Source organism: Enhydra lutris, unplaced genomic scaffold (assembly GCF_002288905.1).
Source record: "Enhydra lutris kenyoni isolate GAN:26980312 unplaced genomic scaffold, ASM228890v2 scaffoldscaffold86, whole genome shotgun sequence".
Lineage (NCBI taxonomy): Eukaryota > Metazoa > Chordata > Mammalia > Carnivora > Mustelidae > Enhydra > Enhydra lutris.
The window spans coordinates 3,621,935-3,643,866 of record NW_019154170.1 but is presented as its reverse complement, the minus strand read 5'-3'; the positions used below and the strand labels follow the sequence as shown (position 1 = coordinate 3,643,866).

Genomic DNA, 21,932 nt, shown 5'->3' with positions numbered 1-21,932 from the left:
TGCGTGACTGTCTCCCCCGAGGGCGGTGTCCCCTGCCCACACTGCAGGGGCAAGCTCCTGGGTCCTCGGGACCGAAAGCGAGCGGAGGGTGAGGGCAGCCCAGCAGGGACCCCGTGCGCCTAATTCCCTGCATACCAGCGCCGCATCTCCTCGAGCCGCTGCCTGCCCAGCTGCCTCTGCTTCCTCAGCCTGGCCTCCAGAAGCTTCCGAGCTCTGTGGCTGGGCTTCACTGCGATTGGGAGATCTGGGTTCACTTTTTTCTGGAAAGGGCAGGAAGGGCTGTGAGACGGGAAACCTTCATTTCGACAAGTGCCAGGAGCCTCAGGAGCCCCCACGGCCCACAGCCTCCTGCCGGCTGACTACACAACGGGGCTCCATCCCCCAGAGCCTGGATGCTCCAGGGACCCACAAAACAGGGAGCTCCCGCAGGGAGTGCAGCCGCAACACAGCAGCCTGGGAAGAAGGGAATCCAGCCCCACCGTGGACGCCCTCGCTGACCATGGATGGGTCGCTGCAGAGCCAACGTCAAGTGCGTATTTCTAATCAAGCTAACTCAGTGGAAACGCCGTGAGACCCAGCAATCCGCGTTTTCAACGGCATCGCAGATTCTCCCGCGAAACGTAGTTTACGGTGCTTCCCTCATCGTTCCCAAACACAGCGCCGTCTAGGCGGCCTTTGCTCCTGCCAACGGCCCACGTGTCCATCGATGGATGGACCAATACACGGTGTGTCCCCCACACACAGAAGCGTCCCTCGGCCATGAGCAGGAGCGAGGCCCCCACGCGCTCCCCCGGGGACAGACCCCGAGCCCACGACACGCAGGGAGGGAACCAGACACAGAAGGCCACACGGGGTGTGAGTCCATGCGGGTGACACGCCCAGAACAGACTGGTCTGCGGACTGGGAAGGGGGCTCGTGGGGGCTGGGGGTGACTGCTAATGGGGATGAGGCTTCTCTTTGGGGTGATGGAATGTTCTGGAACTAGAGAGACGTAAGGGTCACAGCTCTGTGCTTACACCGCAGTAAAAGCCAGGAAACCATAATCTTCATTTGGGTGAACTGTGTGGCACGTGAGTGACACCCCAACAGAGTAGCTAGGAGAGGGGTGTGCACGCAACAACTCATCCCACTGTCCCGCGAACCTGAGACAGGGGCCGGGGGAGGCAGCTCTCAGCCCCTCCCCCGGTGCAGCCCCCGGGCCGAAGGGCCCACAGCCAACCCCGGGTGGGGAGTGGAGCAGCCCAGCCAAGGCCCTGTTGGTGCTGGGAGTTTCAGCACCCATCTCCTGGGCCCCTCGGAGGAACGGCTCCTGGAGGACGGTCACCCTGCTGCAGCAGGGGCCGCTGGGTCACGACCTCTGGCCCCCAGGCTCCCGTCGCCCCCATGCCCCATCTCAGCTGCATCTGTGAGCCTGTTCCATGTGCTTAGGGACCCCTCCGGCAACAGGTGGGTCCAGAGCCGAGAGACGCCATGGGGATCCCAGCCAGGGCCAGGTCTGCCGCAGTCTCCAGGGAATGTGGGGGACAGGCCCCCAGGGCCCGGAGCTCCTGCTAGGGGCGTGGGACGGGGTGCAGGAAACCTGGCGGTCAGACCCCACCCCAGCCCGCACACCTTGTACTGCAGCCGGTGCCGCCGGCCCCTCACGTGCGTGTCCCTGGCCGTGGCATTCCCGACACTGCAGTCGCACAGGCTGCACTGGAACCGGACCACCTTGCCTTCCTCGTTGCGCACCTGAAACACAGCGCTCTGCTAAGCTGGCCGCCACCCACGCAGTGCGCCCGGTTCCCCGGGCAGGGGCACACCCCCCGTCCCCTTGGGGACACCGGACCATTCCAGGAGGCCTGCGCGCTGGTGTCCCAGCGCCAAGCGGGCTTTGGGGGAGCCGGCATGTCACCAACACACCCTCCAGTGCCCCAGCTGCCCTCGGCCACTGTCCTGTCCTACTCCTCCAGCCCGCTCCCCACCCAGGGGTGCAGACACCTGCCACCTGTCCACAGAGCCCCTGCCTCGGCTCCGTCCTGAGCTGCAGCCATCACAGGCCCTGCCATGCCCCCTGAGGCTTTCACGCACCTTGTCACCGCCTCAACTACAAAATGCCAGGGCTTCCCCGGCGGGGCTCCTATCTGGGGGGGCAAAAGTGGCTGAACACAACCAGAAGTGCTAACGCGCCCACTTCCTTTCAGCCAGTGAGGGAGAGCCCGGGAAGCAGGGAAGCGGCCAGGGGAGAAGGCTTCCAAATCTGGGTCTAGAAGCTGTTCCAGACAGGCCTTGCAGGCTCCGGGCTCCAGGGCGGTGGCCACGGAGGTCGCACACGGGCTCCTGATGCCCAGGGATACCAGGCCTCTGTGTGTCTCAGGCCTGCCTTCTAGGATCTGAAACCCAGTGCCTGGACCTTCCAGTGAGTTCCGTAAGATGTTGTGGCTCACCACGGACTGCACGTGGACAGGTACGTACATCTCAGATGGAGACCCGGGGCGCGGTCTTGAAGCCTGACCCCAGCTGCAGTCCCTCACCACAGCCCGGAGGGGGAGTGGGGGCACGCAGACGGCCCGGGGCACCGCGGAAGCCCGGCACGGTTACCTCTTCCAAGTAGCCTGGGCCCACTGGCTGCGAGGCACAGCTTCCAGAAGCTTCTGCAGAGTCTCCTCGGGCAGTTGGGCCTCCAGGACCATCTGGTGCAGGGCGTGCCCGTTTGCCCTCTGGGGCCCTGCTGCCCACCACCTGCGGCTTGGAAGGCCCTGGAAGGAAGAGCTGGGCTGCTCACGATCTGCGCCAGCCAGAAACCAGGGCCGGCTTCCCGTCCGCCCACATGAAGGGTGGAATGAGATGCAAACCAAGGTCTCCCGCTCCCCATTTAGTCCCTCTTGACGTCAGTCGGTCGGATCCCCGGTTCTGAAAGGCCCCTTTCATGCCAGCCTGGGTCTCAGCTAAGAGCTCCAGCCCACCACGCAGCTTTTGGTGCCCGTCTGAACGCGTCCACAGGGAGGCCCAGGTGGCAGGCCTCTTGCGGAGCAGCCTGTGGCCGCCCCTCTCTTCCAGCTGGACCCAGAGTCATGGTCAAGCTAGCCCCCTTTTGGCATGGGCTCCCCAGGGAAGACGGGTCTCTGTCGCCGCGCCGCTCTTCGGTTTGCGGTTCGTGTCGTGTGGTGACTCCAAACACAGGGCCACTGAGCCTTAAAATGAATCCTCCTCCCCCTTCCTGGGTAAAGCCGGTGGTGAGCAGAGCCTGGGGCGGCCCTGGGTCTGAATCCCACCTCCACTGTGCGTGAGGTGGCCCAGCGCCAGGCATGTGACCTTGCCTCACCTCTGTTTGTCCCTCTGCAAACCGGGAACCTACTTTCCAGAGTTGCGGAGGGCAAACAGGCAATGCCACGAAGCAGTCGGCGGAGTGTGTGTCTACGTGGGCCCTAGCTGCTGCCCCTCGATCCGCGCCCCCAGGGCAGACCACACCCAGGGGAGGTGGGGCCGCAGGTGGGGGACCCAGGAGCCCGCCTCAATTTCCTGAGACCCACATAATTCATCAGAGCCCACTCTGTTCACCCTGAGCACCAGGGCGTGAATCCTGCCACGACCGCACCACGGGCTCTGTCCATGCTTCCTAAGGGTATGGCCCAAATGCGGCTGGAATGCGGCAGAGAGAGGCTGCCTTCCCCCACCCCGGGGCCTCCATCCAGGGCCTGGGCCCTCTGGAGAGAGGTGATGGTTAGCACGCATGCCACAAGGGAAGGGGACAAGTGCTTCTTTGAAATCCCAGCGTGAGGAGTGAGTCAGGGTGTGGCGTTGGGCTGTGACACGTACCCACACTCGTGGCCTTCAAAGCCGCCGGTCTCTTGGTCAGTGCTGGCTTGCTCAGGGTGCACGCGCTGGGACCGGCAGGGGCTGGGGGCTTGGCAGAGCCCGCGGGGGGACTCTCCGCAGTGAGGGGGGCCGGCTGGCTGGTGCAGGTGGCCTGGGTCGAGCTGGAGTCCCCGGGCACGGGTTCTATCGCAGGGATGGGCTTCCCCAACTTCGTGTGTAGCTTCAAGACCTGGAATAGACCCAGCCCCAGCCCCCACCCCCGTCAGGGCCCAATCAGACCTGCGCGAAAGGCAGGAAGAGCACCTGGTGTCTGGACGGTGCGAAGTGCGGGGAGGGAGCGCGCAGGTCCAGTCCCAGGCCCCAGCAGCCTGCCCTTGGCTCGCACGCAGGCATCGCTCCTGCTAGAACATGCTTCCCGCTTCCAGGCCCCATTCACTGCACTCCCGGAACGACCACCTCACAGCCGGCAGCATCTTCACGGACAACCGCCTCAGAACTGTCTCCCGGCTCCAAGTCTGACACTCACAGCCCAGACCTGCCCCTGCCCAGAGCTGGCCACAGGTTCTCCCCGGCCCCCAGAACGGCCCTGCTTCCTGGGTCCCAGCTCTCCTGCCGGCACCCCCGAATAGCCAGGCCCGTGCCTCCCCTTCCCCCACTCCTCCTCCTGCGGCTTGCTTCCCCTCTGTGCGCCTGCTCTCGCCTCTGCGGGCTTCCTGAGTTCGCTCAGGCTTCTGAGAGCCTGCTCTGGCTGGGACGAAGGAGGGGACAAGACAGGCCCTTAGGAAGGTGATCTGAGGGTGGCCCAGCTCTGCAGTGGGGAGATGGAAGAGGGCCAGCCACGGGGGAGGGTGGGAGCAAAGGCCCCAGGGGCAGGAGGGAGCGTGGCAGGTTCTGTGTGGGGCCCTGAGACAGGGGCCTTCCTAATCCTTCTTCCCTTAACTACATGGCTTAAAGCTGGCGTCCCGCCAGGCTTTCCTCCTGCCGGCAACACACACCCCTTAAGCAAGCAGTACCTTGCAGGTTATCAATACCATTTGGGAAGGGTTGCTGCTTTTTAAAAAGTTCCCGCTGGAGCGTGGCAAGGGCAGACCCTGGGCAGAGAGGTGGGGTCTCCCTCCCGTTTCTCAGGCGGGGGAATCCCATCAAGTTTCTCCAAAAGCTGACATAATACAGGCACTTTCAAGGCCACAGGAAAATGTTCACATTACGATAGTAATCAATACTACAAACACAGGTATTAAATTACTCCCTGTCAATTAAAACACTGCTATCAACATCGACACGAAAACTTACTGGCTGAGCTGTGTAACTGAACCGGATCGACATCATTGTTGAATAGCAGACCCCAAACGGAACACGCAGTTTGACCTCATCAACACCCGAACCCTCGTTTCTATAAACACGTAGATACCCAAGACCCAGAGCGGTCTCCCCGCAGTCTGGGGACAAGGCCGTCACGCCGCTCCACGCCTTGGTCCGGGGGCAGGGGGACACCCTTCAGAGGAATGCAATGGCCCGGGGCCCCGCAGGAACAGCTTCCTGTCATTGGCGGTGGCCCCCTCGTGGCTGTCGGGCCCCAAGGGCTCCTACCTTCTGGTGCCTGGCTCCCCGGATGTGAGCGGCGTAGGCGTCTGCCCCTGTGCACGACACGGCACAGAGCCCGCAGCGCGGCCTCCCCTGCACCCCACACGGGCCGCCACTGGCCTGGGTGCCCGCCTTCTGAGCCGCCTCTTTCTTTTTGTGCTTCTGCCCCTCCAGGTGCTCACGGTAGGTCTGCAGGCAGAGTGAGAGAGGTCTGAGAGATGTGTGTGTGTGTGTGTATGCGCCCGCACGGTTCACTCACGGGGAGACCCAGACCGCCCCCTGCTCCGATCACCGGCCGCGCAGACGCACGAGTGCCCCTTCGTTAAACCCAGTCACCAGGCCAGACGCTCAGCCTGGACCACAGAAGGTTTCTTTTTCCTCTAAAAATGGGTGAGCTGCTTTGGCTTCAGGGGCTCCTTGGAAAAAAAATGCTGGCTTTTCAGGATCTGACCTCAGAAACCACACGAGGACATCCGCTACTGAACTGCATGGGGCACGTTTGTCAGAAGGCGGCTAACACACGGAGCGGGCCAGGCCAGAGCAGGTGCGTGCGTCACAGGCCCTGCAGGCTGCACCGCCGTGCCCGAAATACCGGATGGCATCCGGCAGGTGACCAAGCTCTTCGTGGCATCCCACACTCCCCTCCGGGAACCCTCAAGACGAGGCCAGCTGCAGTGAACACGCTCCAAGCGGGTCAGCTCAACCCACGCGCCCTGACTATGCCAAGACTCGGGCCAACATGGTGACACGGGCCAGTGACACGGGCTGGTTCTGGAGCAGACCAGGGGCAGAGACAGTACTTACTGGAACTCAGGAAACTTCTGAACATTGACCTGAGCCACAGAATACACATGCACACACACACACACACACACACACACACAGACCGGGTAAAAGCCCGTGGGGCAGAGAAAAGCCTGGAAGGGTAGACCCAGTGATGCTAATGGGAAGCTGCCGCTAGTGTCGCGAGTAAGGCAGCCGGCGTCCTACACGTGCGCCCGTTAAACCCCACGGCTTCGACCAACCACAGTCTCATTTCCAGTCCCAGGTCCTGTGTTCCGTGCCCCAGGCCTTCCCCTGACACGCAGAGGCCACAGCGAGTGGCAGGAGATAACCTATGGCATGTGCAGCACAGGGTCCTAAGCTCAAAGTAAGAGGAACCGTTTGCAACTGTCTTCCTGCCCCGGGACTCCCCACCGCCAACACGTGTTCAGCGTGTGAGAGGGAGACCAAGAGGGCGCGTTGGGAAGAGGCCCGTCTGTGCTCCTGCAGCTCCAAGGGCTCCCCCTGGCCCCACAGGGCTGGCCTGGAGGCTACACGGTCAACCGGGCCGTCCTGAGAGAGGCCACCTAGACAGATACCTCGAGAACAGGCACCAGGACTGCCAGGGGCCACGGGGAGCCCAGGGACGGACACCCTCGCACACAGCAGGCACAGGGCAGGGGGTGGGTGGGTCAGTGCTCGAAAGTCTCAGGGTCCCAGCGGCGGTGGCGAGCTGGCAGCGCAGCAGGAGCCCGCCCGGGGGGTGAGTGCACACAGAGCCAGACACACGCGCATGTGGGGACAAGTGAAACTGCAGACATAAGGGTAAGCAGGAGCCTCGATCAAGGTCAACACCCTGGCTGGGAGACTGGCGGCCACTGGGGAAGCTGGGCTGGGGACACAGGGACGTCTCTGAGTCATGATTACATCCGCCTGCAACCTACAACATCCTCCGTCAAAATTCCAATCTGGGGGCGCCTAGGTGGCTCGGTGGGTTAAAGCCTCTGGCCTCGGCTCGGGTCATGATCTCAGGGTCCTGGGATCGAGCCCCCCATTGGGCTCTCTGCTCGGCGGGGAGCCTGCTTCCCGGCCCCTCTCTGCCTGCCTCTCTGCCTACTTGTGATCTCTCTCTCTCTGTCAAATAAATAAATAAAATTTATTTAAAAACTCCAATCTGAAGAGTGCTACAGACCTAAGCAAAAAGCTGGGAACGAGAGGTCACATTTCTGTGGCGCACTGCACGCGTGGGGACATGCTCGGGCAAAGCCTGTCACTGCAGCTGTCCCCGAGGAGACCAGCTCGACACCTGCTCCAGTGACAGGGAGCGCAGGGCTGGGCTCCCACCTACCCCACAGCACTCGTGTGTTCCCTTCCTGGGGAGCGTCCCGCACTCACGCAACACAGTGTTGTGAAGGGTCTAGAATTAGGAGAGGCTGGTGTTGGACCCGTGAGAGGAACCAAGAATCCCAAGATGTGGCATAAAAGTCACGCAGAGAAGCTGAGATGGGAGCAGAGAAAACTAACCTCTCTTTAACGAGCGCGAGTCTCACTGCAGAAAAAGCGTACATGAGGTTCAATCAAGAGGCCTGGAGAGACGCAGGAGATAGCAAAGGGCCCTGGCCCGCCTGGGTAAGTGGGGGCTGGATGGGGGCTTCCAGGGTCTCCCCACGCACCCTGATGGCTTGCGATCCTGGGGTCTATGCACCCCTCCAGGTTCCAGCTTTCTCTCAGAAAGACGACAAAACTAGCACGTGATTCTTGTGAAGGCAGGGCCCTCGTGTCTGATGACCTTTCCAGAGGATGAGCTGGGTTACCTGGGAGTGTGGCTGGGGGATCTCCCTTAGACAACGAGCACACACGCCCGCGCGCGTGCACGCGCGCACACTTGCTTCCGTCCACCCAGGGCCCTGCAGCGAGGCGCGCCACCCCCAGGCGCCTCTTGGAATTGTGTCTGTTGCGTCTGCCCCACCGAAGGCTGAGGAAGGGGCTCTGCCCACCGCCGTCCACTCAGGCAAGGGGAGCCCCAAGACCCCGATCCTGTCACCAACAGTGTCGTGCCTGCCCCTCTGCCTTCCACAAGCAGGCGGGAAAGGCAAACCTGACGTGCACTCGACGCTGCTAGTTTACTAACAGGCCTTTGGGGACAGGCAATGCCCCTGATGTCTGGTTAGCCAGGTGGGGGAAGGGGGCTCTCCCAGGCTAAGGCGGGCAGCATGGTCCCCAGGAAGGTCCTCTGGGCCTGCTCAGCAGGTGTGGAGGGCAGCTGACCTGGGGACCAGCACAGCTGATCTTACAGATGTCACAGTAGTGAAGCGGGGGCTCCCTGGGGCCACCCTTGGCTTTCGACGCCTTGGGGAGAGCCAGAAGCTTTCCAGAGAGGCTGCTGGTGGCAGAGCTGGCCCTGGGACTGCTTCCGGGGCTGCCCCACAGGGAACCTGGGGGTGTGGGGAGTGGGAAGGGCAGCTGGGGAGGCGGTGGCAGCTGGAGGGGCAGCGGTGGGGGACACGGAGGACCGACTGCCGAGTGCACCGCTGCTTCATAGCTCGGATAGGCAGGTCCTAGGAAGCAGAGAGAAAAACCAGACATAGGGAGACAGGTTGGTTTGGAGGATGTTGCGAGAGGCATGGCCTGTGCCCGCTGGTACACAGGAATGCATCTTACCCGTGTCCGGGGCAGAGGCAGGGCTGCAGGAGGTCGGGGCATAGGAAGGCAGTGGGGAGACAGAGGCCATGGGCAGAGCGCTGGTCGCCAGTGGGTAGGTGTAGTTCTCGGTGTAGCTCAAGGCTGGGGCGTTGGCTGGCCGCCCTGCCGTGGCAGTGGCTGCTGGCTGTAGGGGCTGTGCTTGGCTGTACCCTCCGCCGGGCTGGACAGAAGGTCCTTTAGTCCCTGGAGGGCAAGCAGAACCTCTCTGCAAAGCCACCCTTTACCACAACCCGCAGGCGGACAGCGGGAGCCACGCCGCCCCGTAACTGTGCCAGTGGCCTCCCCAGACCCCTACTGGCCACAACCGCCTGCAAGTCCAGAGCCCCCGGCCCTCCCATCCCGAAACTCCAGGTTGTCAGCAGAACTCACCTCCTTCCAGGGGGGAAAGCCTTCCCGGAATAAACCTGGTTAGCTCCCCTTTTCGTTCTGCCTCTTTCCTTCCCGCCCTCTCTCCCCCATCCCCACCGCCCCCCAAGCCTTCCAAGCATAGTGGAGAAGAGAGCCCGAGACTCCCAGCCCTCCTGCCGATCTGCAGAGTTTGGAGTGTGACCTTGCGGGGGCCCCTCCCCGCCCCCTGTAAAGCCAGTGGCTCCTTGCGGAAACACACCTGGCTGGCAGGCCGTGGCCGTGAGCTGAGGCTGGCGGGCAGCGGGCAGGTAATACTGTTTGTTCTCGAAGCTACCGTAGCTTCCGGCATCTGTCGGAGGTCCGTAGCTGTAACTGTCCTGCGAGGGGGTTACCAGAGCGACACAAGAGTCGGGGGAAAGCCTCTCAGGGCAGGGTGTGCCCTCGCTCACCCCACGCGTGTGTGTTCCCAGGGTTCCTGGGCTCCTGCTCTGAACCGGGCCGTTTCAGGAGCTGGGGACAGAGTGACCAGTGACACAGATGTGGCCGCTCTCGTGGAAATGTTACCATCTGAGAGCAGAAGTGCTCTGTGGAATGCCTAGCTCGGAGACAGCTCCTCGGAGGAGCAGTGCAGGGACGGCCGCTGTGCAGACGTGGGGGCGGGGCTCCGGGCGGGGACAGCCGCGGGGCGGGCTTGCAGGAGGAGCAGACGGCTGTGAGCACAGCGGCTGCGGCCAGGAAAGGGGGCCGGGGGGACAAATGGGGCCAGGGGTGCAGGGAGGGTCTGGGTGCGGTGCCAAGGGGCACACAGGGTGTTGCGTGGAAGAGGACGACGACAGTCAGGTGAGGCCAAAAGCAGAGGCCAGCCCTGGGGTGCGCAAGAGCATGGGGGTGGGCTGGAGGGGGAGTCCCAGAAGTAAGGGAGGGAGGAAGAAGGTGGAACCAGACAGCGTGAGCTTTGCCAGCTGGGCAGCCCGTGGTACACCCTCTGACATTAGGGGGTCCCAGCGGTGGGTGGCAGAGGCTCAGGAGGGTTGGACCATGTCCGGCATGGGACACGCTGGCAATTCCAAGTGGAAAAGCAGCAGCCAGATCTCTAGTCCCGGAGCCCGGAGAGGGGAAGTTGGCATCATCAGCACCAGAAATGCCCAACGAGCACAAGCCCATCCCCTGCTCCCTGTCAGGGGCAGGGAGGTTAAGTCCGTGTCCCCGTCTGTGTGCCTGTGCGGGGCGCCCACTGCACGTGCCCCCTCAACGTTATCCGGTGCTAGTCAAAGAAAGGCCAGGCGGATACCTGGTAGGAGGGAGCCATGGCGGGCGCCGGGGCGGGCTCCTGGGGCGGGCTTGAGTGGAGCTGGCACCCGCCATACCCCGCTGGGGGGACAGGCCTGGGGGGCAGGGCAGCCACGGGAAACGGTGGGGTCACAGCGGGACCCATTCCAGCAGCGGGTCCCGTCGAGAGGCTGGCTCCAGAGGTGGGGAGGGGAAAAGCCATCGGAGGCCCGGTGCTAGAACCACAAACACACACAAAAGCCGGCCACATCAGACGAGCTCAGGTGCCCCCAGCCCGCGGGCGTCGCCGCTCTGGATGCCTATGGTGCATCCATTCTTCCTGTGACTGACGTTTCTTAAGACCTTGCTACAGGAGCAGGCTGGGGTTTCAGCACTTTTCACAAAATAACACAACGTCCTAACAACTCTGCGTCAGGGACCCTCCTTGTCCCCGTTTGCGGGAGAGGAAACTGAGGCACAGGAAGTGGCAAAGTCAGGGCCTGAGCCCCTTGGTCTTCTCAGCCCACCTGTGTGGGCAGCAAGCTCTTCCTGGACATCAACGTTCTTCAATGGAAGCTGGACTTGAACGGCATTTTGTGACCGAGGGATGAGTGGGTCCCCCAATTACTAAAATGCAGATCGGTGAACATGAAACTACAAACTCGTAGTCACGAGAACCCGCTTTATTGCCAGCTTGCTCTGCGCGGCGCTGAGGCCTCTGTCTACGCCAACACATTCTCCCTGTACTGCCACAGTGAAGTTGTCGCCATGTCTGTCTGTCTGTCCGTCGGTCCCGTTTCTGAATGTGGAAATTCTGCAGATCAGTGACACAGGTCAAGCGCTCGATTCAGACCCAGATCTTCGCGACCCGAGCGCCCCTCACTCTCCTAAGTGTCAGCCACCGAGTAGACGGTCCTTGGGAAAGTCCCTTCGTCTGGGAAGGTACCGTCAAAGCTTTTAGCCCCTCACGGGTCCCATGAAGCTCCCGCAAACCAGGGGACGACCCCAGGTGTATGCATGGGGCTTGGGGCAGGCAGGCCTGGGGACAAAGGGACCGCAGCCAGCGGTGCTCACACACCTGGTACCTTCACACACGTTCTGGCCCAAAGCTAGCCACACTATGACAGCCAAGCTGCCCCGTCCCTCTGAGTGGCTTGCTGCCCATCTGGGACAACACGGGGAACGCCCTCCAGGCTGAGCAGAACGCCGAGGGTCAACCACACAGTCAAGTGCAAACGTACCTCGCAGGAGCTGGGGGCCTCACCCCTGCCTGGGGCCCACCCACCCCCTCCCTGGCATGTCCGTGCCCCTGGCAACCAGAGCACAGCATACACCTACCCGTGTCGCCCTCCTGCTTACAAGCCTCCAAGGCTCTGAGATGCAGCCCTGATGCTGGTGCTCCCCGTCCCCTCCCGGAAGTCACTGCTCGAATGTCACCTCCTCCAACAAGCCCTCTCTGAGCCCGTCTAGGACAGCAGCAGCACCCTGTTCCCCCTCACCCCGCTGGAGTTTTCTTCCCAGCACCACCTGATCCTCTCTGACCTGTCTGTGCCCTGGTCATCCCCTCCCCCACAGCACAAGGCCACAGGGGCACAGGATGGCAGTGTCCCAAGGTCTTCCCGGGCACTGCAGTAGCACCCAGCACACGGCAGGTGTGCAGTAACAGCGGTGGGAGCAGGTGCGTAGAGGGGTCCCCGGGGGCACGTGTTTGGGAAAGGGCGGGTGGGGGCAGCCCCGCAGTTCCCATCGACTTCCAGATGCAATCGAAGGCAGCGTCCTGGACCCCAGGGGCCACTCCCGGGTGCAAGGCCACCATCCGAACTCGAAATCTGCAGCTCTACAGCGAAATGACGACACAAAGGGAAGCCAGCTCTGCAAGAACCCAGGATGCCTTCCTCTCCCAGGTGAGACGGAAGCGCCCCGAGCACTGTGCGAGCCGCGGATTTCCCCAGGGAGCCGCGCGTGCGATCGGGGCTCTCTTCTCCCCATCTCAGAGACTTTCTTGGCCAAAAGCTGGTGGAGCAGGCGGCCGGCCAGTAATCTGAATCCCTCGGTATTAAGGCCTCTTTACTACAAAAATATTCCGAGCCTAGCACATAACAAGGGCACACCCTGGGGAGCCCCAAGCCTTCCTATTTTGCCATATTTGCTTCAGAACTTCTTTAAATAATGAAAACTGAATCATCCCCCATCAGATTTCCTTCCTTCCTTCCCCGCCGCCCCCGTCTGGGGTGGGCTGTGATTGTTAGACTTTTACTACCTGGGAGCAAGTCTTCATGCCGCACAGTGTCATTTCTTAGCGTCGGGTTGTGTATGAAGCTACGCCCTTACTCTGCACCCTACCCCGCCTCCTGCTTCTCCAGCCCCGACATCCCCAGGCTGCTGGAAGGCACCAGCTCCATAAAACACTTGTGTTCCCTTCGTTTTTAACTCTGCTGTGTCCCACGCTGCCCTTCACTTGGGCTAGAGGGCCCGAACCTGGCCCCACATTCTAGAGCCACATGGTCCAATATGGTGGCACTGGCCATATGTGGCCCTATGCACTTACAGCGTGTGGCTCCGGTGGCTGAGGACTGGAATTCAACATTTAGTTTCATTGTAATTAATTCAGGCTTCATGAGCCACAGGTGGCTAGTGGTGACTGTGGTGGAAAGCACAGAGGGAGCATTTCCACCATCACAGAAAGACCTATGGGCCGCACGAGAAGTCCCCCCCACACACACACACATTTACTGAGATGCACACAAGCATGGAGGCCCCTCCCCGGCTTGTGACTAAAGGGCCTCCTGTTCAGGCCCTGGAGAGACCCTTCTCCCGACCTCTTGCTCTAGAACATGAAAGCAAAGTATGGTCTACACTCATACATAATGGATTATCTGCCCTTAGAAAGAATCCCGACCCTGCCATGGCGTGGAGGGACCCCGATGACACTGGGATGTGAGAGGAGCCAGACCCAGAAGGACACATGGTGCATGGACCCCACTCCCAGGAGCTCCCCAGAGGAGTCCCCAGAAGGACACATCGTGCATGGACCCCACTCCCAGGAGCTCCCCAGAGGAGTCCCGTCCACACAGAGAGATGGTGGGAGCCAGGGCTGGGGCAGAGGGTGGGGAGTCCGTGCTTTGTGGGGATGGGGACTCCTTTTGGGGAGATGGAAAGTTCTGGAAACAGAGGGTGGGGGTGTTCGCAGGACAGGGTGAGTGTGCCTCATGCCGCTGAGCTGTGCGCTTAGAGACGGTTCAATGGTACATTTTATGTCTATTTTGCTACAATAAAAAGAAACCTCATAACCACTACCAGTCACTCCCCACCCCCCATATTTTGTCTTAACGTTTAACAGACATGTTTTAATATTTTAAGAAAGAAACTTTTAAAGATTTTATTTATTTGAGAGAGAGAATAAGAGAGAGAGAGCGTGAGAAGGGGGAGGGTCAGAGGGAGAAGCAGACTCCCCGCCGAGCAGGGAGCCTGATGTGGGACTCCATCCCGGGACTCCAGGATCATGACCTGAGCCGAAGGCAGTCGCTTAACCAACTGAGCCACCCAGGCACCCAAGAAAAGAAACTTTTTAGAAACACATGAAATATTATGTTGATTTTTCCATGTTTTATATTTACTCAGTGTTTTTGATGCAAATACACCTGCTTTGGACACTCCAGCTGTAACTGCATTTTAAGGTTAGATCTTTTAGCTCAGCCTTTCTCAGCCTTTCTTAAGGGAGAGTCCAGCAGAAATGAAGGCCTCGCACCCCCAGGCGTCCGTGTAGGTAAGAATTCACATCCCTCTGAGGATCCCGGGATGGCGCCGGCTGTGGCCCGTCCCTCTAGGGACTCAGGCTCTCTGACCATCTCCTGTGTTCTGCAGCTCTGAGGTGGAACCCCGATCAGGAAAGGGGCTGTGCTGGTTGGCTCCGGCTGCTGTTACAAGGTCCCACAACGGAGCAGCTCCAACAGTGCTGTGCAGGCCGGAGGTCCAAGATCAGGCAGCTGGTAGGGCCGGTTCCTTCCCAGACGTCTCTCCTGGGCGTGTAGACACCGTCTTCTCCCATGTCCTCACAGGGTCGCCCCTGGACGTGTGTCTGTGTCCCCATCCCCTCGTTACAGGGGTGCCAGTCATATGGAATCAGGGCCCACCTTTGTGACATTTTAACTTCACCACCTCTTTAAAGACCCCATCTCCAAACACAGTCCTATTCTGAGTGAGGTCTTGGGGGTGGGCACTTCTACATGTAAGTTTTAGGGAGGACGCGAGTCAGCCCACCGGTGACACCTGCTTCAGGTCATTATAGCAGCAAAACTCAATGACATATGAAAATCTTGGTCACACAAACATCATTCATGCTGAAATAAAATAATATAAATAAATTAAAAATAAATTTTACAGCATATACAATCATTTACGAATTTATTTTATTTAAGACATCAAACAGCACAAGTCCCTCAACAGAATGCCCAGACATGCACGATAATAGAGAAATTCAGTCATCGCTGATGTTTTGCCAACCAGGAAAACTCTGGCCTCCGTTTTCTGGCCGCTGGGAAGGTTTACTTCTCGAGGAGGGTAAGATGAAACACACTGTATTTAACTTTCTGCCAGCTTGGTTTATGAAGTGTTCCGGCGTATGGTACGCGGTCCACCGGCACTTCCGAGCTGGGCCTCCCGAACTTAAAGGCGGGTTTGAATGGGTCACAATTCGCTTGCCCAGCTTCCTACTGGTGCACACGGACAGCGCGCACCAGGTTACGTACTGCCGTCAGACATCATCCCACTGCTGCGGCTTCGCACAGGGACGCTGACCTTCGCGGTTTCTGCAGGTCAGGAACGCAGGGGTGGCTTGGCTGGGCGCTGGGCTCCCGCTCTTCCTGAGGTCACCAGCAAGGCGGGGGCCGGGCCGGCAGCGTCTGAAGGCTGGACTGGGCCGTGGGCTGTGCTTCCCGCACACTCCCTCAGCCAGAGGGCAGTCTGGTGCGGGCTGTTTGCAAGGGGCCTTGGAGCCTCCTGCGCGGGCTCTTCCCAGCACGGCTTGCGCGTTCTCAGACACAGCAGCCGGCTCCTCCCAGGGCGAGAAGCGAGGCGTCGGGCGCGGAAGCCAGACTTGACCCAGCCTCTGACGCCAATCACGAGGCCGCACTTCAGCCGCGCGCCATTAGTTAGAAGTGAATTACCGAATCTAACCCACACCCCAGGGCAGAGGATTAGGCCCCGACTTTTGAAGGGAGGGAAGGGTTCATGGCATCTCTTTAAACCACCAAACGTTATTGGTGATGCTGCAAGGTACCAGCCATGTACGTTCCACATACACCTCCTGGTGCCGGCCTCCTCTCGCGGCTTCCTGCCCAGCCTGGCTCCCACCGCACTGACCACAGACCAAGCACAGCCCACAGAATGGGGCCAGGATGGCTGTCTCAGACCCACCGCTGTGTCCTCACATAACTGGAATGACTTTGTAGGAGGCCCTACCTCCAGTCCCAACGGGGGCTGGGGGGGGCACAATTCAGCCCAAAGCACCCCCTTAGCATCCTAAAACAGGACAAATCTTATGAGCGGGTATCTTGGTGACTCCCCATTGCTTACTGCATAAACCCCAGCTTCTGCCTTACATCTGAGAGCCGCGAGCCCACTGCCTAGCCTCCTGCCACCCCCCAAATCCTCTGGCCCTCAGGACACAGCACCGTTTCCCGGTCAGCCCCGATGCTTTTCTCCCATTTCAATGTCCATACCAGCCCTTCTCTCGGGGCTGGGGGCGCCACATCCCAGCCCCAGCCACCACAATCCCAGGTGCCCTTCACTGCAAGGCCTCTTCTGGCCTTGGGAGGTGGGGAAGGACTCCTCCTCACCGTCACATCTCTTCTTTCCTCCTCAGGGCTCTCTAAACACTTACGATGGGGCTTTGCAGGGCAGTCGAGAGGAGTCAACGTGTGACGAACAACGATCAAAGTGGTGGCGGCCCGGAAAGGGACCGTGAGACCCACCGCATCCTGACCGGTGGCGCGGGACACCACAAAAGCACCTGCTGGTGTTTATGGTCTGGGAGGGTAGAGCACCGCCTCCCTTTAAGTTAGCTAAGGGAGCTCCAGGAGGACATGGAGCGTGGGACGCCCCTCGGGCTCGGGGAGGGCATGAGCTGTGCATCTCACACCCACTCTCAAGAGAGGCTTGGCACAGCAGTGCCCAGGTGGGGAGGAGAGGGGAGAAATGGGAGGGTTTTAAGCAGGGTTTGGCAAGGGACTGCCACATCTGCCCACTGCCTGCTTTTGTAAGGCCCACGGCAAAAAAATGGTTTTCCCACTTTCAAATGGCTGGAGAAAATTAAAGAACTATTTCATGACACGTGAAAATTATGTGACATTCACAGATCAGAGTCAAAAACGAAGGCTTCGGTGGCACACAGCCACGCCCACTTGTTTGGGTACTGTTCCCGGCTGACTTTGCCCTAGCGGCAGCCCTGGCGTGGGGGAGCTCAGATGCCATATGGCCTGGTGTTAGGGAGCGAACGTCTGCGTCTCCCAGAATCCAATGCTGAAACCTTACTGCTCAGTGCGACAGTGTTAGGAGGCGGGACCTCTGGGAGGGATTAGGATTAGACGGCGTTAGGAGGTCGGAGCCTTCAGGAGTGCCCTTGAGTCAAGAGGGGACTGCTCCCCTCCCCCTCCTCCATGCAAGGACACAGCGGGGAGGCAGGTCGTCTACAACCCGCCAGGGGGCTCTCACCAGAACCCAGCCCCCTCCACCAGCACCCTCGGCTCAGCCCCGGAACGGTGGGGGGTGTGTTCCTACTGTTGACAAGCCGCCCCCAACTACACAATACACACAAAGCTGCAAGTATCTACTCTGGCCCGTTGCTGAAGAGGTTAGCAGATTCCTGGTTAAAGCAGCACTGGTCAATCGGTTCCCTCTAGATTCTGCAGGCGGGGCTGCGCTGCGTCTGAAGTCTGCGGCTGGAGCGCGGCTGGCGAGCAGACGGACACTCCCACCACCACCCTGTGGCATCTCCTCCTCCACGGCCAGCCTGGGGGCCTTCCTGCAGCAGCGTTCCCGAAAGCTCTAGAGGCTGCAAGTCCAAGATCAACGTGCCAGCAGGCGCCGTGTCTGGTGAGGGACTGGGTGGAGGACAGGGTGACAGAGCTCTGTTGCGGGGGCTGGGGGGGGGCTCTCTCATAAGGGGACTCATCCATTTCATGAGGGCTGCACCCTCATAACCTAAGACCCCCAGAGGCCCCACCTTCCGCTACCATCACCTGGAGGACTAGGTTTCAGTTAGAAATCCTGGGGGGCCCCAACTGCAGTCTACGCGGCATCACTTCCACAGCAGTCCGTTGGCAAGACACGGCACACGGAAGCCCAGACTCAAGGGCCAAGGAAACAGATGTCACTTCCAGATGGGAAACGCAGCACGGTCACAGCAGAAAAGGTGAGGACACAGGAATGAAGGACAGGGACATTTTGGCAACCGACCTGCCACACTGAGGTTTTAGGAGTTGACTGAGCCAAAACACAGCTCGTGGCAAAGACCTCCCACAGGCAGTTGCCAAAACCTAGGAAATCTGGCGTAGGGGTTCTCACCTGGGGTGACTTTGCCCCTAGCGAACAGTGGGTGATGCTGGGACATCTGCGGTTGTCACAACTGGGGTGCTGCTGGCGCTGGGTCAGCAGCCACAGATGCTGCTCCACCCATGGGGCCCACCCCAGAGTGACCTGCCCCCATGTCAAACGTGCTGCTGAGAAACTCAGACCTGCAAAACAGGCGAGGACACCAAGGTCTGGAGTGGGGGATCGAGCCTCGCGTTTGGGGGAAAAGCAGCCCAGGCCAGGAGAGGCAGCTTCTCCTTCCCAGGCTCGCTGCCACACGTCCAGAGGGAGACCACCCCGCCCCAGCTCAGGCTCCCCTTGATGGGAGGTCACTGGTCACCTCACCTCTCAGTTTCCAGTCAGGCGGAAGCGGAGACTTCCTTCCCTCCACTCCTTGGAAATGGCAGTTTCGCCTGCAGTCACCCTGGCTTCGCAGGCCCCAGGTTCAGAATCCCTGCTGGGATAGCGGGAGCCAAAAAGCAGTCGACAGGGTTACACGGCAGGTTTACGCTGGCCCCGGGCGATGCGGCATCTCTCTCGGGAAAGTGATCAACTCCTCCTGCACGCGGTGGCACAGACCTTCCCTTCCAGCGTCAGCACTCAGGCACCTCCAGGGCTTAAAATCCACAGGCTCAAGGGAGACATTCCTTTCAAGTAAGATGGCAGAGAGGAGGCCTCAGCACGAGAGGGCTGTGCGCAAGCTCGGAGCGGGAGTCACAGAGGTCTCAAGCCTGGGAACCGGGAGGAGAGCCACAGGCCAGGGGGATGGCTTCAGTCCTGCTCTGCTCACTGGGGTCCTGAGCAAGCCCCTCACTCTTCCTTGCCCGCGGTGTACTGGCCTGCAGAACGCGAAGCCTTCTCTTGAGACGGCAGGACAAGTGAGCAGGAGCTCACGCGGCCCAGCAGCCCGCACAGGCCGGGGGTGCCGGATCTCCCGATTTTAAGCAAGGCTGGAAATCAGGGTTTTTCCGCTGAGTGTGGGTATCAGATTCCCCGCACGCCGTCTGAACTCTCCCATTTTTTATTTTATTTATGGGTTCGTCAGAGAGAGAGCACGCGCGTGCAGGAGCAGGGCAGCGGCAGCCCGAGGGAGCAGCAGACTTCCCGCGGAGCAGGGAGCCCGACATGCGGCTCATCATGGCCTCAGCCGAAGGCACACTTCACCGACTCAGCCACCCAGGCACCCCTATTTTTTTAATGTTTTTTATTTAAGTGATTTCTACACCCAACATGGGGCTCGAACTCATGAGCCCCAAATCAAGAGTCACATGCTCCTCCGACTGAGCCAGCCAGGCCCCCCAAAGTCTCCCGATTTTTAAACGCCGGCAAGCTACCTCAAGTAAAGCAACGAGCCTCCCGCCCGGGCCGAAGGAGGCGAGTGTGAGGCTCAAACACGGTGGGCAGGCTGCCGACTTCCCACCCGTGACGGCCGGGAACAGGAATAAAAAGCCACAAACCTGCTCCCGGTGGAGACGGCCGCAGCCCGGCGCTAACAGAGCTGGAAGCTGCTGCTCAGAGCGCAAGGCCGAGGGCCACCGCCCCGACAGAGAGGTTTCCTGGTCTAAGTGTTTGTCTCAGGGAGGCAGGGTGTTAGGGAGCGCATCATCTAGATCAGATTTTAGAATGCAAGGATGGCAAGACCCGCTGATACCGTTTCGCTCAGTCACCTGACAGACAGGGCCAGCGAGGGCTGGAGACGGAAGGGACGGGGCAGAGGAGGGCCGGTTCCGACCAGGGCCCTCCTGAGTGACGTGCTGTCGCCTGCTCCCACAGGCTCACCATGAAAGGACGCGCGGACCCGGGATGTGGCCCTCACTCAGAAGGGTATGCCTGAGCAATGTACAGCAGGTCATGACGCGCTCGGAGAGCTCCGCCACACACCGCTTCCAGCGGCCCACACGCGGCAGAAAAACGTACACACACACACACACACACACACACCCAAACACATTCAGTGTCTGAGGGAGAAAAATGATTTTCCCGCAATCACAGTGGGTGCGAAACCTCGGTATCATCCTTTTCTCTCCAGATCCTTCCTAGAACAAAGCTCTTCACCTATTCGTGGACCTGCCCTAGTCCTAGCACTGCCCCGTGGCGCGCGCCAAGCCCGACTGACGTTCCCGCCGAGCACCCGCAGCCGGAGCGCTCTCGTCAAGGGGCACCTGCGCTGCGGCGCACCCCGACCGCGGTTCTCCAGGCGCATGTGCGGCGATTCACGAGGCTGAGGAACACTAGGGGTTCAGACGGCCTGCGGGGAACCAGAGACCCGCTGCTGCTGTGGTCGCTGGAGACATCCATAGGGAAGGACACTCCTGAATCTGTCGGGGAGATCGCGTTACCTCACGGCTACACGCTCACGCGAACAGCCGGTGATCGTCTCGTTTGGCACTTTGGTTCACGAGGCTTTTACATTCAAAATATACATTTCACATACACTCATACTCATAACAATTCAGATTTTAAAAAATATTTTATTTTTTTAAAGTTTATTTAAGAGGCGCCTGGGTGGCTCAGTGGGTTAAAGCCTCTGCCTTGGGCTCAGGTCATGATCCCAGGGTCCTGGGATCGAGCCCCGCATCGGGCTCTCTGCTCAGCAGGGAGCCTGCATCCGTCCCCCCCTCTCTGCCTCTGCCTACTTGTGATCTCTGTCAAACAAATAAATAAAATCTTTAAAAAAAGACTTTAAAAAAAAGTTTATTTATTTAAATAATCTCTATACTCTATAATCAGGGCTTGAACTCATGACCCTGAGATCGACTCACATGCTCTTCCAAATGAGCTAGCCACGGGCCCTACAGTTCTGATTTTTTAGCAGACTTTTTTTAAATTTTTTATTTATTTATTTGATAGAGATCACAAGTAGGCAGAGAGGCAGGCAGAGAGAGGGGGAAGCAGGCTCCCTGCTGATCAGAGAGCCTGATATGGGGCTCGATCCCAGGATGCTGGGATCATGACCTGGGCTGAAGGCAGACGCTTTAACCCACTGAGCCACCCAGGTGCCCTAGCAGATTTTTTTAAATTACGAAAGTTCTGGGGCATCTGGGTGGCTCAGTCGGTGAAGCCTCTGCCTTCAGCTCAGGTCATGATCCCAGGATCCTGAGATGGAGCCCTACATCGGGCTCCCTGCTCAGTAGGGAGCCTGCTTCTTCCACTCCCTCTGCCTCTCCCCCTACTTGTACTCTCTGGTTCTCCCTCTCTGTTAAATCAATAAATAAAATCTTTTAAAAATAACAATAAATAAATTATGAAAGTCTTATTACCTTCTCCATGAGAAATGTTCATTTCAGATCCAGAAACCCACAGAAAACATTTCAACGTACTAAAAAGGAGTTTGATAAACTAAACCCTTGGGTCTTGAGAAGATGACAGAGACTCACTCCCCAGCCCCATCTGCAACCTTCTTTAAACTGTGGTCAAGAGCCTCCAGCTCTGAATCAGGGCCGGCCTGGCTCCTCAAGGCAGAGCCACTGAGCAGCGCCATGTTCCGAGGCAGGGATTCCCGAAGCTGGTGATGGGCGTTTCCTGAGCCTCCAGGGTGAGCCGGATTCTGGGCTTGGCAACTCTTCCATCCTTCTGCAAGGGAACGTGGTCGCCACATGGAGGGTGGCCACAAGGTTAGCCTGCCAGGCAGATGCTTCAAAATGCTGTCTTGATGACATTATGCCGGGTAAGCCAAAGAGAAAGCACTCTGTGTGCGCCCCCCAGAAGCAGTGCAAGCCAAAGAATTTCCAACCAGGGCGACGATGGCCACGCCCGTCTACTCCTGTGAATCCAGCGGATGAAAGCCAACGTTTGGGGACTGGCGCGGGGTCACGCGTGGTTCCAGCCCTCTCCTGCTGCTTTCAGAGGTAGAGAAACCCCCACTGTCACCTGGTCTAACACATGTACCTCCTGTGTCG

The 21,932-nt window shown here is 59.6% G+C and overlaps 1 protein-coding gene across 1 annotated transcript in view; it reads right to left on the bottom strand.

The window, feature by feature from the left end:
• LOC111161647 (zinc finger RNA binding protein 2) overlaps window positions 1-21,514 on the bottom strand; it is a 31,678-nt gene extending 10,164 nt beyond the window's left edge. The window contains exons 1-10 of the mRNA XM_022525411.1: window positions 21,411-21,514; window positions 10,487-10,700; window positions 9,455-9,572; window positions 8,806-9,030; window positions 8,413-8,702; window positions 5,389-5,571; window positions 3,799-4,027; window positions 2,581-2,738; window positions 1,612-1,731; window positions 136-260 (exon numbers count right to left, since the gene is read on the bottom strand). Coding sequence (XP_022381119.1) covers window positions 136-260; window positions 1,612-1,731; window positions 2,581-2,738; window positions 3,799-4,027; window positions 5,389-5,571; window positions 8,413-8,702; window positions 8,806-9,030; window positions 9,455-9,572; window positions 10,487-10,700; window positions 21,411-21,514 — 1,766 coding nt within the window. The remainder of the gene's footprint in view (window positions 1-135; window positions 261-1,611; window positions 1,732-2,580; window positions 2,739-3,798; window positions 4,028-5,388; window positions 5,572-8,412; window positions 8,703-8,805; window positions 9,031-9,454; window positions 9,573-10,486; window positions 10,701-21,410) is intronic.
• Window positions 21,515-21,932: the final 418 nt, after the last annotated feature.